Source organism: Populus euphratica, unplaced genomic scaffold (genome assembly GCF_000495115.2).
Source record: "Populus euphratica unplaced genomic scaffold, PopEup_1.0 scaffold38.1, whole genome shotgun sequence".
Lineage (NCBI taxonomy): Eukaryota > Viridiplantae > Streptophyta > Magnoliopsida > Malpighiales > Salicaceae > Populus > Populus euphratica.
The window spans coordinates 820,463-837,062 of NW_011499911.1; the positions used below are offsets into that span (position 1 = coordinate 820,463).

Sequence of the window (16,600 nt, forward strand, 5' to 3'; positions counted from 1 at the left end):
TTTCCTACCTAGATAGGATTGAGATAACATTTAAAAAAGTAAAGCTAAGGTAAATTAATAAAGTAAAATTATAAATCATAAAAAATAAAATAGTAATAAAAAAGTGGATTAAATTTAATATATAAAAAATTTGAAATTAGATATTAAGTGATGAAATTAAAAATAAAAATTAATTATAAAAATAATAAAAATAAAAATAAATAAAATAAAATAAAATAAAATGATGAGAAAAGATAATTAAAATAAATATCACAGTAAAAAGATCAAGGTTTTAAATGGATACATGTAAAAACAAGATAAAAAGATGCTATATATTTTTTGATAAAAAAAATAATTTGAAGCTTAAATATTGCTTTGCTGACCACGCGCGATACTGCTGGCAGAAACATTGCAATTTGCTTTCAACATCGACTTCTGCTAGCAAATTTTCTTTGAGTAATATGAAAATTATATATATAAAAAAAGGTCACCGCATTCAACCCACCAATTAAAAAAACAATTTAAAAATATACAGATACCTGTAATTGAAAATTTTAATTTTTTTTCCTTGAAAGTTTATATACATTTTGAAAATACATAAAAAATCAAATTAATCATGATAAACCTATTAATTATTAAAAAGAAACAACATGGAAAGATACATGTACTCGTGGTTACTAGTTTTTCTTTTCTTTTGTTTCAAGGACATGAAAGTCTTTAATATTGTATATAAAAATATAAAATCGACCTTCCAATAAATGTTGTTTTTAAAAGTAATATAGTTTTTAAATAACACATAAATAGCATAAAATTTTCAACAAAATATCTGAAAGTGCATTAAAATATCTAAAATTTGCAACAATATTATCCCTAATAAATAAAGGCAGAAACTTTATCAGCATTAGTCCGAGACCTTTGTGTAGCTACGAACATCTTAGTATACAAATGGACTAAAATTCAAGATATGTAAATAAAATATTATTTAATATTTGAAATAATAATTAGTCAATATCTGAAATAATAATTAGTCAATATCATGTACTTGAACTTCTTTTTAATTATAAAAACTTCATGCTTACAATTTAAGTTTAGATTACATGCAAAAACAATCTATTAATAAGAGGCTCAAAGACATGTGATAATATAAAGTTAATATTTAAATAATTTGAAAAAAATTTAAATTTGAGGAATAAATATTTATTCTTGAATTTTAAGTTTGTTGATATTTTAAAATTAAGTATTTTTATTTCAAAAAATAAAAAGTGATACTTTAATAATTTAGAGGGTATTTATATCATCTGAATCTTATTATTTATATATATATAAAAAAAAATCTAGAAAGTCCCCTGCTTTTAATGATATTAATGAAAGGTAAATATTTTTTATATATCATTAAAGTATGGTATATCATTTAATAGATCTTTTATATAGTATAGAAAAATCATTACCTTAATACAAACAATTATTCTATATAAAGAAGCATGAATATTTATTATATCTTTAATACTTATATTATACAAGATTTTTAGGATTGGGGGTTTAGAATGTTTATCAAACCCATGTTATCTTTGATTTAGTGAACTGTAAAGTTAAAATGCCTTAGAGTCTCGCATATTTATCAGACTCATGTTATCATGGACTTAATAGATTATTACATTTAAGTGTCTTGGGTCTACAATAAATAATGAAATGTCAAGGTTGTTTTCACTTTGATCCTGAGGATTTTCTAAGACTATGTTTTTGAAATTTAAAATTTAGTTTTTTATTGAAAAAATATCATTCTTAAATATTAGATTTATTGAGTATTGAATTTTATAATTTATTTTGATTTGCTTTATACATAGTTATCATAATCTCATGACACGAGTTGTGAGTTTTATGAGTTAACCACGTTAGCTCCGATCATATTTTAATTAATTTTTTTAATTTTATCTTTCAATATTGAATTAATTAAAAAATAGATTTTCTAATTTTTTTTATGGAGTTATCATGATCTCATAACCCCGATTGTAAGTTTTGCAAGTTAGTCAGGTTAACCTGGGGATTTTTAATTAAATATTTTTTTAATTTTATCTCTCAATATTTGATTCATTGGAAAATAAAATTTATAATTTTTTTATTTTTTTAGGATTTATCCCTATTTCCTTACTTAGATTTGGTATGTTAACTCGGGTGAACTCAAGTTATTTTTTTAATTTAAACTTTCAACATTGGATTTATTAGAAATTGAGCTTTATAATAGTATATTTAAAGGAATTGGCATTTCACTACAACAATAAACAAAGAAATGCCAAGTTAGTTTTCACTTTGGTCTTTAAAATTTTTTATCATATTTTTTTAAAAAAATCAAAATTAGTATTTTTTTTTAATTTTATCATCCAACTTTTGATTTACTGGATAATAGACTTCATAATTTATTTTAATTTACTTTCTATGAAGTTTTTTTAGTCTCATGACCTAAGTTAGGAGCTTTGCAAGTTAGTTGTGGTGATCTAGACTAATTTTTTATCCTTTTTATTGATTAATTTTGTTCATAGATTTATCTTTTAATATTGAGTTGATTGATAATTAAGCTTTATATTTTTTTATTTGCTTTCTATAGGGTTATCATGGTCTTATAACTCGAGTTGTGAGTTTTGCGGATTAGCAAAGTTGGCTCAAGTTTTTCATTTTTTTAATTGAATATTTTTTATACAATTTCATCATTCAATATTGAGTTGATTGTAATTGGATTTTATATTTTTTATTTTCTTTCTATATAATTATATTAGTCTCCTGACCCGAGTTTGACATGTTAGTTCGAATTGAATTGTTTTTTAATTTAAACTTTTAACTTTAGGTTCATTGATAATTGAATTTCATAATTCTTTTTTATTTGTTTTTTTATGAAGTTATTATCATTTTATAACTATAATCGCAAGTTAAGCTGATTGACTCATGTTTTATGTCCTTTTTTTAGTTCATTTTATTTTTTAATTTCATCTTTTAATATTGAAGATTAAACCTTTTACTTTGTTATGGTTTATATTTTATGAAGTTATTCTGATCTTATGATTAAGGTTACGAGTTTGGTCAGTTGACTCAAGTTACTTTTTGTGTTTTTTTTTTTAATTTTTTTAATTTCTTCTTTCAGCATTAAGTTGATTAAAAATTAAAATTCATAATTTGTTTCAATTTGCCTTTTAATTTAGATATTTTGATCTCATGATTGAGGTTTGATAAATTAACCTGAATTGACTTAGATTATTTTTTAATTGATTTTTTTTTCAATTTCATCATTAAATATTGAATTGATTGAGAATTGAATTTAATTTTTTTAATTTTTTTTATAGGGTTAGCAGGATCTCATGACTTAAATAACTGATTTGGTAGGATAACTCGAATTGATATGAATAGATCTAATATGATATTATTTTAATATTTTAAAAAAGACATAGTCTCAATTTATTTTAAGTAAAATTATATTTTAATTAATCATCTCAATTTAACTTTAAATATACCAAGTTAATTATACCATATTAGTTCATTCTTCATGCAATTTAATTTTTCAGCTAAAAAAATTTGACAACATCTAAACATTTATTTCACATAAACAAACTTAATCGTACTCACAACACAGCATCTAGCGGTATATATAAAAAAAAAAAATCTAATTAAGAACCAAACAATTAAATCATACAAAATTTTAATATTTTCTTAATCAAACGACGACGTGTAGTTTGAGTAGGCACAGGCCCATAGTTTATTTGTCTGGGCCTTAAAAAACCCTTGTGGTGGTAGCAAAAGCTTTCTTATCGCTCGCTCACTCTCTCAAAACCAAAAAACCCTAGCTCCTCACCCACCTTCTCCCTCCGTGCCCCACACACACTCAAGCAGTAAATCATGGCGACAGCAACCGGAGCAGCTGCGGCTGCACCAACAAGGGCACTGTCGCAGAAAGAGCTAGACATTCAGATGATGTTGGCTGCTGAGGTTCATCTTGGCACCAAAAATTGTGACTTCCAAATGGAACGTTATGTTTTCAAGCGCCGCAATGATGGTATATTAGCTGTGCTTTCTCTTTGTAAATACCCATCTGTTTTAGACGTGTTGATCGTTATACTTTTAGGAAATAAGTAATAGCTTTTTGGTTTTGTGGTCTGTTGCTGATCTATTAAAGATTTGAGTCTTTGAGCATGATTTCTGTTACGTGTTGTGTGTTTTTTGTGTTTTACTTTTCTTTTGTGTTCATGAACTTTAAATGGTTTGGAGATCTTTTTTTGGATGAATTGTCTATGTTGAGATCATTGGTGGAACAGAGATGTAATTTGTGTGTTTTTTGTCTTTTGTTATTAAGGCTTCGAATAATCTTATGAAAATGAGGCTTTCGTTTAGATTCAACGTGTTATCTGTTAGCTGTTTGAGATGCAAGGGAGTTATAATTTTAAATTTGTTTGTTTTATTTGTCAATTTTACTTTATTTTTCTGGATATTTGTACAGTATGCTTACTGTGGCTGTTCATTGTTGTGATGGGCAAATGGTTTTAGTTCTAACTTGTCTTTCTTATTGATTTCTCTTTATTGCTCAGGAATTTATATTATCAACCTTGGAAAAACATGGGAAAAGCTTTTACTGGCTGCCAGAGTTATTGTTGCAATTGAGAACCCCCAGGATATTATTGTTCAATCTGCGAGGCCCTATGGTCAAAGAGCTGTCCTCAAGTTTGCCCAGTACACTGGTGCTCATGCAATTGCTGGAAGGCATACCCCTGGTACCTTCACTAACCAGATGCAGACTTCATTCAGTGAACCTCGTCTCTTGATCCTCACTGATCCAAGGACTGATCACCAGGTGAACCCAGACTTGTCAATAGCATTAAGCATATCATACCTGTTGGTTTTTTTGCTCTCTTTTTTCTGTCTTCAAATTTTAATCATCATCAGTAATATCATACAGCCTATCAAGGAAGCAGCTCTTGGAAACATTCCAACCATTGCTTTCTGTGACACTGACTCTCCCATGAACTTTGTGGATATTGGCATTCCTGCTAATAACAAAGGCAAGCACAGCATTGGATGCCTGTTTTGGCTGTTGGCAAGAATGGTTCTGCAGATGCGTGGAACTATTCCGCAAGGGCACAAATGGGATATTATGGTAACATATTTATTGCAAAAGTGTTTTACAGTCTCTAGCCCCACCTCTCTTCTCTGAGCTTTCTGTTTTTATCCTTTTGCCTTTTAAATTGCGAGTAGAATGACTTGATGCTCTGCACTCCATCTTACTATAGCAAAAATCACAATGTTTTAGTTTAGCCTGCAGCAGATGCAAACTTTCATTATGCGTCTGTTTCCTTCATCAGTATTTTAATGTCATATTTTACTGCTTGGGATTTGTTTGTACATTCACGGTAACTGTGCTTGAATACGTTACATGGATTGGTTATGGAACGTTTCATTTGGCTTTTTTCTGGATAGGTGGACTTGTTCTTTTATAGGGAACCTGAAGAAGCCAAGCAACAGGAAGAGGAGGATGCACTACCAGCTGCTGATTATGCTCTCCCACCTCCTGATTATGGAATTTCTGCAGGTGAATGGGGTAGCACCATAGCTGATAGTCAATGGACTACTGATGTGGCCCAACAACCCATTCCTGCCTCCAATTTCTTTCCAGAACAAGGTAACCACAATTCGTTGAGACTCCTATAATCTTTGCATTTGTGTTCTGCAGTGAAGCTTCTGTCTTTGGATTCATCCCTCCTTTTTATTCAAAATTTAGGTGTACTTTCTGGTGAATGGGGTGCGGCTCCGGCTCCGGCTCCAGCTCCAGCTCCTGCTGCTGAGCAGCTCCCAGGTGTTGAACTTGGTGCACCTCCTCCGGCTGCTGCTGCTACTGGCTGGGACGTTTAAATTCAGCAAGAATGCTCATGTTTACAACTACCATCATTCTTGTTTTACAATTACCGTGTTTTGCACTCATTCGAGAATCATGAGTTAGTTTTGTGGGGAACGGACTGTTTATCTGTTTTTACATTTTTGGGCTCGGTGTAGTTCTAGACGTTTAATTTTTTTTATATAAGATTTACACCGATTTTGGTATCGAATCGAAATGCTGTGTTTTGTTGGGTCTTTTTTTAAGCTTCTGTTGTTTAAGGTGTAATATTCCATGTGGCACTGTATTTTATCTGGCCTGATTCAAATGATTCGGGATTTGTTCGCGACAGAAATCTCTCTTTTTTACTGTACACGTTACTGTTCTCCCCAAATATGGTGGCTCGGAGATGATTAATCTGCGGTTGTGATGAACAGGCAAGCGTGAAGATTAGGGGATGTTACTTTCTACCAGTGCAAGCGTCCTCCCAATTATACAAGCAGCCTTATTTAACTTAGATTGTGACAATGGCTCCATGGTTAATTTAACAAAGATTTAATTATTTATAGAAATGAAAATAATTGACTTTATTATTTCGTTTTTTAAATTTAATATGAATCAAGATCAATATAGGAAGATTTCAAAGCCTTCGTTTTAGCGGAGGGCATGAGTATCGGATGAACATTGGAGATGTGACTGGAGAGTAACATCTGAATCCAACAGTTGCAACTGTTCTTTCTTTTGGGAAGATGTATGTAAAATATATACAGGGTTTCAAAAATAATCTTTAATATCCTAAGGGAAATGGAGGCCTCGAGAGCTCCAAATGAATTTAGCTATGCTATTTACCCTTGTGTTTCCTCATTCACGTTCCTGAAGGCTTACAATCAAACAAAATGGCGGTATCGTATCTTTAGGTTGATCTCTGGCTATTTATTTTCAGACAGGAAATCCGCATCCTTCGGATGGGATCAAACAGATTTATGGCTCTAATGAATTATGTATTGAAAAATTGGAGGTGAACTTCAATGGAACAGCATCTCCTCACTCATTACCCACCGGACAAAGCGGTCCGGGAATCCACCAGCAAGGTCATCAGAAGATCCGGTTTGACTTCTTCCCTGAACCAAAGGAAGTATCAGATTAACATTCTGACCAACGCAAATCAGGAATGCAAGTGATGAACGATCAAACAGCAAAACATTACTCAAATACAAATAACAGAAGGCTGAGAAATGCCAGCCAAATAATGTGCGAGAAACTTGAGCACATAGCATAACAATATAAAGAGATAGTTCTCAGGTCAAGACCATAGTTGATGCAGTGTCAGACTCGAAAGAAATGCATAAAATTGGATGCCAACTTGAGCCAGCCATAATTATTCTACCTTGTGGTAGATTCTCCCCTAGTGAGATAGAACAGGCAAAAAAAAAAGTGAATAAATTTGACGCTTAAACATATGAGAGATGATCAAGCAGTTTTAACCAATTTACTAACACATGATGTCAATTCAGTAAAAAGTTGATAAATAACATAGTTGCTATAGAGGGTCATACACCAGAAACTTGTAATCTTTAAACAAACTGCAAATGCAAACACCAGAAGGAAAAAAAATAAAAATACTAACCTTCAAGCTAGGTCCAGACTCACTAGCAGATATGGTTGTTTCTATTTTCACATCGTTCCCAAGATTCTCAGATGACAGGCCGCCAGCACTAGACCTGCAGCCATTAAAATAATTGTCGAGTACTCGCCTTTGGTTCCTGAGCTGAAGCACTTATTGGAAGTATAAAAACTACCTATCACACAGATCTTCTTCGCATGAATTCCCAGATGTAGAAAGCCAGTCCATATCAAGGAAATTTGAGCAGCTGCAAGCATCCCCATGTTCGTCATAACAAATATGATTACTTTCAAAACATTGGCATTCATCCACATCTTTGAAAAGCTTCCTGCAAGGCATTGAGGGAGTGTACCTAAAAAGACCCCCAACATTAATCAGCCACGTGAGCACATCAAATGCAACAACAGCATGATATAAAAAGGGTTAAGGAATGCATCCAAGCATTTCCATTTCCAATTGAATTACATGCTGAAATTGAGGGACGATGACAGCCAGATTTTGTAGCCACAGCATTTATAAATAAACCTCACTTATCCATTCCCAAGCAATGGCTACAATTGCAGAGGAATGACAACTTATCTCCTAATGGCTAAAGAAATATAACCTACTGAAAAGAAATATAACCTACTGAAAGGAGAATCTATTTGGCATTTCAATTAGCCATCAACTTTGCACCTCTATGAGGAGTGAATACAAATCAGATAAACCATGGGCTTACCAAATAGGGAGATAAAACGTAACAAGCTGTGACAAGCATTGAACAATTTAAGCAGACCTGGAATATGATATGTCACTTTCACAAGTTGATATCTCCGGATTTGAGTCTGAAAGACCATTATTAACTCCTCCCTCCTTTTCAGACAGAGGCTTACTGTATCCAATATTGGCAGCTACTGGTGACTCATTTTCACACCGAAGATTGCCATCTGACAGTGACCTTTTAATGAATGACCTACAGATGACAAAAATATATTAGCATAAAGGTTTCCTTACAAATGAAACTTTAGTTTCATCATATTATATGTTCTAAACATTATATGGTCAAAGTAAATCTCACATTAACTTATGCTCACACACAAGCATGTTTAAACACACAATTAATTCCAGTATCCAAGTTGCATGTATCATTTAGAAGAATTGCATCTACTGGATGTGTTAAAGCTAACGATTTATTTGCAATACAACAATGATAACAGAAACATGCATTTTTTTTTAAAGCGAGGTCCTTGACCAACATAACTTCTGTGATACACAGTTTTCCTCTTCACAAAAAGGTCCCAAAATAGTTCTTATTCAAAAAAAGTCCCTAGATATGAAGTGTAAAACTTGTCAAAAGCAGAAACTGAAATTATAACCACAATTCTCCTTCCAGTCATTGAGAATCATAGTCCCAGACTGACCCTTTTTTAGCTCTGGTACATGTTATAGCATTGTCACCGATTACCTACTTTCATACCCTTTAGAACAATATAATGTTACCACCAACCATACCCAAAGAAAGTGGTTTCCTAAACAAGTGCGTCTTTACAAATTCAGCTATAGTTATGGCACTGAGGGAATTAGGTAAGCATGCAAAAATTATTGAGATATGGCGTGTTATGAGGGCATATTACCTCGCATTCTCAACTAAATCAGGACCACGCCTTCCAACATCACAATGCTGATCCGAATCCAATTCCCACAGTGCTGGCTTTCCCTGCTGTGGCTGGAAATGACCCAAGAACCTGACCAAAAAGTTAAGGCAAATATCACATCAAATGCATAAGCTATCCCCTGCAATGAACCTACCATCAAAACATACATTTTAAAATCCCTGATCTGGGAAGTTCTTTCCAGAGAAAAGTAATGATGGCATTGAAGCGCAGAGCCTCTTATACTTACACATTAATAGCATCTTGTTTCTCAGCATCCATGTAGGCATTGCTGTAATAACGTTGTAGAGTTCTAAAGAATTCCTGGGACTGAGTTGCTGCTTTCCACTGGCCTCTTCTCTCAGAAAATATCTATTTAACATCATCATTGGAACACAGTGATGCATTGGCAGTGCTAAAATTAAAATAGATAGTTTTATGCAAAGTTCCAAAAGTAGAATATCCATTTAACATTAATAGCATCTTGTTTCTCAGCATCCATGTAGGCATTGCCGTAATAATGTTGTAGAGTTCTAAAGAATTCCTGGGACTGAGTTGCTGCTTTCCACTGACCTCTTCTCTCAGAGAATATCTATTTAACGTCATGGCAACACAGTGATGCATTCGCAGTGCTAAACTTAAAATAGATAGTTTTATGCAGAGTTCCAAAAGTAGAATTTTCAAAAAAAAGTGGACAAATGGAATGAATACGAGTATTTCAGAAACAAGGGTGTTTTGCTTTTTAAGTAATGAACTAACAATTTCAACAGTAAGTACATCCATTACTCTTTTAACTCCTGAGAATCCTTACTTTCTTCCCATGCAGGCAAAGGATACCCAATGTGACCAACTTAGTTCCTTGGCATCACAATCAAAGAGGCGATGACATGCAAAATTTAATTTCTTAATAGAACACAAACGTGACAGAGCCAACTTGCTCAAATAGTTTAGTTTACACACACTGGAAGATTGAACAAAACTACAATACAAGTTTGGTATAATGTTTTGCATTATCCGCGCCATCCTAAAACACATGCATCCAAGATTAAAAGCATCAACAAGCTTGCAAATGTTTCTGATTTCCAAAATCCTACAAATTAAGTCAGCTCATTGAGCAGCAGACCCACCTACTGCAGTTTTCAAGGTGACCAAAGAAAAATAATCACACCCCTATGAACTACATAATCTTAAGTGAGAAAATCTTTGATTTTTATTTTTTTTACCTTTTCAACTAAAAAAATTCCAAGGAAAACAGCTAACCGTGCCCAAAAATGTATTTGATCCACAAAATTAAGTTCAATCATATTTAATCATTAAACTGTAGGCCTCCCCAAACCCACAAGGATTACCTTGTTGTGAGCAGCGGACCCACCATACTGCAGTGCAAGTGTGTCACCCATTGTCTCATAAATCCTCATTAAATCTTCAGCTAAAGGATTATCTAGATCAATACTTGGGGATTCCATATATCCTAGTGCATGCAGCTGATGCCCTAGAGCCACCAATCCATAGGCATATTGTGCTACATTTGTGCGATCTAAACAGTCTATGCAATTGGTCCTTAAAACACCACTTTGGAACATTGGAACGTTGATACTCTGATTTTGATTTGCATCACATTCAGCTTTGGCAATTTCTGAATCCAACTTGCTGACATTGCCATTTTCACTAGAAGGATTTTCAAGAGAATAGTCACCATCACGTTCCCTGCACCAAATTTGCATCGCCAGCATAGTAAGTCACTTACAAGAATTAGAAAGAAACAAATTATCATGGCAGCGTACCCTAAAATTGGAAGTCACTAGAAAAGTATCATGATCCATAATATTGCATTTTCTGTTTTTCCCACCTTTTTTTTATTGATTACAATGTATAAATGCAAAAGGACACATTACACAAGCTGTGCACTTGCAAGTTTTGAGTTTTGAATCAATATATTTCCTCAAATCATTTGAAATTCTACAAAGCAAAAAGTCCACTTCACTTTGAATTTACTATAAATTTAAAGGCCCCGGATAGCAATTGGGTTATTATTGCATGAAATCTAGCAAGACAACGGATTCTCAGAGCAAGCAATTCCCTGAGTGGATAAGACAAAAGAAAAATACCATGTAAAGAGAGTTGGAAGCCTTTTTTCATTAACTTACTCAACGCAGGACCCATTTAACAATCCCTTGGAACTTGAACTTGGCATGACTTGACAATAAAAGATCCCAGTTAGATTCAATGCATAGCTTGCAACTCTTCCTAGAAGTGCCAAGACATTTGTAGCCCTGTTGAAAGCAAACAAATGCTATTAACTTCAGTCATCACAAAATTAATGCGAGAGAAAAGTATGGGGCGGGCAAGGAAAGTACTTTCTAGAGTGTTTATGCAAATCCCAGTGCAGAAACTTTAGGCGATTCTCCTTGGGTAAACTTTTATTTATAAACCTGATGGCATTTGCAAACTCAGCACGAAGTATGGTTTCCCGAGGCTTCTTTTCATGCGACTGCCAATAATCAACATAATTGTTAGAAACATACAACAACCATGCATCTGGAGCAATCAGTCTCTTGGTAATCGCAGCAACCTACCTTTATTAAATTCAAAATAATTATCGGATTTCCATATCTCTTCACAAGATTTTCAAAATGAAGTTTTGTTGCCTCAAAATTTTGGTCCTTCCTTGATACTGCAAAACAATAATAAATAAATAACTTGTGAAAGTTACCACTCAGAATAACACGGTTCACAGTACCGAAGCCATACACATAATGTCAGGTTTGATATTCAATCGTGAAGTTTCTTGAGACCAGAAAAGCGGGATTGAACCCCGATTCTGAACAACAGAACTTATTTGCATTGGCTGTTCTTCAGGAACATCTTCAAACATTATCTGTTCTGTCTCAACATCATTAGCAACTCTACCCTTCTCATTCACGCCTCGTTTTAAATATCTAGACAGATCAGAAAATAGGAAAATCAAATGAAATTCATTGTAAGTTTAGCAGTGATCAGTGGGATAAAATCTGGATGGTAGTGTTTCTATAACACATCAGTGGACTATATGATGAGGTTAATACAGATTGGATCCGATCATTATTAGAGAGTTTATCATGTTCACAGGCAAAAGATCAAAGCAGCCAAGCAGGATTGGTTAACTCCAGCTGGCATGCTGTTCAAAAGTTTTGAAGACTATCCATACCTTGTGCCAGCATAATGCCGTGATCGTCTAGCAATGAGAGCCAGCTTAAACTCCCTGCCAGATACTGAAAGTTTGACCTGGATACCAACAAAAGAAAACTAAAAAAGATCAGAACAAAGAATATCATACAAATTTGCATAAATAAATATTGAAAGGCGATTCATAAGGCCAGATAAATATGGATGGAGTTGACATTCCATTCAACCTGGTTCAACTTACAAAAGAACCATGTTCTTAATTCAATTAATTTTCCTCACAAAAGACCTTGGTAGAGGAACTTCAACTCCTAACTCTAAATGGGATGTAATAATAAACTTGATAGCTTTGAAAAGAACCACAAAAAGTAGTGAGTGAAGAAATTAGAGAAGAAGACAGCAAAACATAACATATACCATCGTAAATGTGATGACCATTTTCTATCATGGACTGTTCTTTTTTATAGCATGAACATCTTTAAGCACTCATGTATAGTTGGTTACTTGAAATAAAATGCACCTGTTTAAAGAAGCCATACACTAATGCCACTGTCCATAGAGAATTCTTGAGGTTATTTCGAATTCCTCGAGTTAAGAATTCATTCCAAACAAACATTGATTCATAGTGACCTTGTCCCGTCTCATTACAAGATAAATTCTTCTGAAGACTGTGCATAACATGGTAGGAGTAGCTGAAAAAGAAGTCCCTTGTAAGATCCACCGTGCACAGGAGCTTCTTATATCTATTACATCAAGAAAAAAAAAATTGAAAGGACAAGTCAGTATGTTTTTACTGATGTTAAAGAAAAGGCATGCTATGAATTGTTAGTATAATAAATATAACAAGAAACTGAAGTAAAAAAGTGAATTTTCCCCCACAAACCCTGATGATACCTTGTCTCATTCAACAGATTTTATTAACATCACAACAGCAATGAAGTTTGCCCCTGTACATATGCAAGAAATGAACTGGCAATGGCCACTAAGCAAAAATATCAGCTACAAAGGATGCAACGGCAAAATTTTATATGCATACCTCAGAATAAGATGCCCTACTTGTCTCATCTCAAAAACAAAAATTAAACCAGAAGAAGGATAAACTATAGCTACATTTACTACCAGAAGAAATTGAATAAGTTTGAATCACAGAATCCCGCATCATTAATTAACACTGAAGGGTGTAATGACAAAAATAGTCAAGAAATTACCTCCACAGTGTTGAACCAGTCTACTTCTAATAGACAACACGCAACTCAAACTAATTGTTCCAAACAATTAAATGAAAGAAAATAAAAATACCAAACATTGATTTAAATTAAACCAGCGCAACCATAAAAAAGTCATCATCTAATTACAAATTAACAATGCTAATTCTGATACTAGTCTCTTAGGTCTCCTTAACAGAACCAAGTACATATTACATTTACATGCAGAATGGACAAAAGACCTGTTCTCGTTCTTAGAATTAGTCATATTGGACTGCACAGTAGAATTTGGAATAGGAATCATCTCGCTCTTGGTTATAGAATAAACTGCATGGCCACAAATTGCACCAATCTTCCTTCTTTTTGTTATCAGCAGCATGTAATGGGGTCCCAAAAGTTTAATAAACCCTATGTTAAAGAAAAGAGCACCATGAGTTCAATAATGAAATATATCAAAAGCTAACATAGAAGACCTTGCAGATACAACATACCAACAATTCCGTAACAAATAGTGACAAATTTAAGTCCACCCGTCGACTTATTGCCTTCATGTATTCGCCTTCGCAGGTCAAAGCATTCACTTTCTGAATATGTTGTAGAATCTTCAAGAACAACGAGTTCAGATGGCTCTAACCGACCAATCTTTAACACCCTGAAAAGGGTTCTGTTCTTGTCTCTTCCGATCATATAAAAATTCTGCCAAATATTAGATGTTGGTCAGAAGTAGTTGTGATGATGATTCTATAAATTGGCATGAATAATCATTGCATATAAGAAGAAAAATGAAAATCTTTTGATAAATAAATTCATATCAACAACAGCACTTTACTATTGTTGTAAAATAAATTGTGGGATAAATGAAAGAAGCAACAAAAAGTTCCATCAAACAAGAGTGGAGATTTTTCAAATAGGCAAAGCACATAATCAGTACATTAAATTCCAGCACAAGAAAGAAAGTTCTATGCAACTTGTTTCATGCTTCATAAGCATCAGGATATAACTCATGCAGAAAGTCTGGATGGGCATAGTTTTCCAAAATGGTAGTGACTTCAACGTTCAGAGGACCCATATTGCCCAAAACAAATTGAAATAACCCCAATACTTAAATTATAGGGACACAGATAAGAGAAGGGCAACGACTTCAACATATAGTACCAAACACGACAAGGATTACTCCCTTTAGACAACATATAAAAACACCAAGAAACATAAGGTCTGGTAAAATTTGAGAAACTAATGGCCCATGTCTGTCATACTCTATTTATAAGATTCACTGAAAAAAAAAATTGGATTATGCTTGACCACCTTATTGGAATAATATTAATAAAATAAAGTTATATCCATTGACTGCATGCCAAAAACAAAAAAGATAGACAAGTCTGTAAAATTCAAAGATTTCTTACGCCTTAAAAATGTGATACTGAGCAGGTAAACATGGGAAAGCAATCATAAAGGTGTGCAAATGCAGGAAAAAAACTCATACAAATGCGTAATTAAAATTTTGATCTCAATTTATGCTGAAGAGTAGGAAAAGCAAACAGCATCGTGTACATTTCTTTACTGTTACCAACCTAAATCCTACAATTAGATTGCAATAACATCAAAGACTGTTGCAATAACTGACACCCAAACTTGTCATTATGAAATATTTTCAAGGAACAAACTTGGCGACAAATCAATGAGCTGCTTTTGTATAAAATCGAATGGCAGATGAGCAAAATACATATGGTCTTATTCATTACTTCGGGAAGAAGGAGTAAGGCAGCAAAACAGGTATGAAAAAAGCAAAATTTGGACATTTACATCTCCCCACTTTTTGCTTAGCCCAAGAATCCCAATGGAATAGTTCGCTGGAAGCCCGGTCACGAATTCCACATCCCCACTTTTTTAACAAAATCATTCTAAGACATAAACTTAGCACGCTTTAAGTTTTCAAAATGAACTAAGCAAGAAAAAACCAAAACCAAACTCATCCAATTGCTAACTACAATCTCAGAAGCAATGAGTGCTTTATTTGAAACACTCCCTTCAAATCCGAGTTTCCAATCTGGTCAAGACCACCCCCTAATCAAGTCAAAATCCTAAATCTAACACCACGTGAATCATATCCAATGTAAAACAATCACCCCATCAACATTAAACCACCAGAAGCATCAAAATTTTAAATTCCTCACTTCAAGGAGGCAATCACAGCAGAATTGAAATGAACACACAGAAGAAAAATAATCATTATCCCGGAAATCACAAACAAGAACTATTAAAACAACAAATCAAAGACTTCAAAACACAAAAAAAAAAAAATCAAACAAGACAACATAAAGATAAAGATTGAAGAAAATGAGCACGTATATTATGTATATATACCGAGCGAGTCTCATAGAGTCTGAATTTCTGCAAGTAACAATAATTGGAGGCACCACCAATCAAGTTTGTTTCCATTTGGGATCCCACCTAGCTGAACCTCCTGGAGTTGGGTCAACTCCACGGTAACAAAAACTCCTTTACTTCTCAAAATCTACACTGAAAGAACACATCTTTAACTATTTGTCTATCTGGGTTTTTATTATTTATTTAAGAAAACACGCAGAATGAGAATTCAAAAAAAAAAACAAACAAAGAGCCAGCAGACCAATTAAGTGAAAGTTTCAATCTTTTTTTGTGGTGGAGATTACAGTTTTTGATCGAGAGAAAGCAAACCAGATAATGAGCTAATAATACACAGGACGTCTTGGAGCAGATCGAAGAGAGATGGCAGACGCAGAGAATAGAGGAGAGAGAGAGAGGGAGAGAGAGAGGCTACAGATCAGAGAGAGAGAGAGAGAGAGAGAGATTGAAATGAAATGCAAAAGAAGAAAATTGTTTTATTTATTTATTTGTTTCTTTAATTTTTAGACACTGTTTGCTCTGTGGTTGTGGTTGTCAGGAATTAGGAGATTGTATGAGTGGTGACTGACTGTCCGAATTAATCATGTTTTACTTGTTCTAATTTTCTTACCGTTACCACGCTTTCCTCTTTCTTTCTTTTTTTTTTTAAGAAAAAAATATGTATTCTATTCTCTCCTCAACCAGCAAAGCAATTTTGAACTCGCATAAAAATAGTTTTAATGCTAAAAAGCTTTGTAAATAATTTCCCTATACAACAAGCAACAAC

The 16,600-nt window shown here is 33.4% G+C and overlaps 2 protein-coding genes across 7 annotated transcripts; one reads left to right on the plus strand and one right to left on the minus strand.

Annotated features, from left to right (window-relative positions):
* The first annotated feature begins 3,762 nt into the window (after positions 1-3,762).
* On the plus strand, positions 3,763-6,093 carry LOC105134000 (40S ribosomal protein Sa-2-like). The gene is made up of 5 exons (XM_011038218.1): positions 3,763-4,018; positions 4,548-4,810; positions 4,916-5,113; positions 5,434-5,635; positions 5,735-6,093. Exons 1-5 carry the CDS (start codon positions 3,862-3,864, stop codon positions 5,863-5,865), a joined length of 951 nt encoding a protein of 316 aa, XP_011036520.1. The 5' UTR covers positions 3,763-3,861; the 3' UTR covers positions 5,866-6,093.
* A 425-nt stretch (positions 6,094-6,518) lies between these two features.
* On the minus strand, positions 6,519-16,256 carry LOC105134001 (phosphoinositide phosphatase SAC2). Of its 6 annotated transcripts, none has more exons than XM_011038222.1 (17): positions 16,147-16,256; positions 15,814-15,964; positions 13,941-14,145; positions 13,692-13,857; positions 12,765-12,987; positions 12,270-12,346; positions 11,834-12,021; positions 11,659-11,756; positions 11,440-11,573; positions 11,230-11,355; positions 10,432-10,789; positions 9,333-9,454; positions 9,065-9,175; positions 8,227-8,403; positions 7,627-7,803; positions 7,455-7,548; positions 6,519-6,948 (listed from the first exon to the last, which is right to left on the minus strand). In XM_011038222.1, exons 2-17 carry the CDS (start codon positions 15,886-15,888, stop codon positions 6,853-6,855), a joined length of 2,427 nt encoding a protein of 808 aa, XP_011036524.1. In that variant the 5' UTR covers positions 15,889-15,964; positions 16,147-16,256; the 3' UTR covers positions 6,519-6,852. The 6 variants fall into 6 exon arrangements, with proteins under 6 accessions (XP_011036524.1, XP_011036526.1, XP_011036527.1 ...); XM_011038224.1 differs by having other exon boundaries at positions 15,814-15,969; positions 16,147-16,243; XM_011038225.1 differs by having other exon boundaries at positions 16,122-16,241.
* Between the last annotated feature and the right edge of the window lie 344 nt (positions 16,257-16,600).

Bases quoted from the DNA above. Each gene is read 5' to 3' on its own strand.
- LOC105134000 (XM_011038218.1), top strand. From the start codon at position 3,862: ATGGCGACAGCAACCGGAGCAGCTGCGGCTGCACCAACAAGGGCACTG. The intron at 4,019-4,547 runs GTATATTAGCTG...TTTATTGCTCAG, and splicing joins TTTCAAGCGCCGCAATGATG to GAATTTATATTATCAACCTT. The intron at 5,114-5,433 runs GTAACATATTTA...TTTTCTGGATAG, and splicing joins GGCACAAATGGGATATTATG to GTGGACTTGTTCTTTTATAG.
- LOC105134001 (XM_011038222.1), bottom strand. From the start codon at position 15,888: ATGGAAACAAACTTGATTGGTGGTGCCTCCAATTATTGTTACTTGCAG. The intron at 12,988-13,691 runs GTCTTTTGTCCA...TTGATGTAATAG, and splicing joins AATTCTAAGAACGAGAACAG to ATATAAGAAGCTCCTGTGCA. The intron at 11,574-11,658 runs GTAGGTTGCTGC...GATTATTGGCAG, and splicing joins TTATTTTGAATTTAATAAAG to TCGCATGAAAAGAAGCCTCG.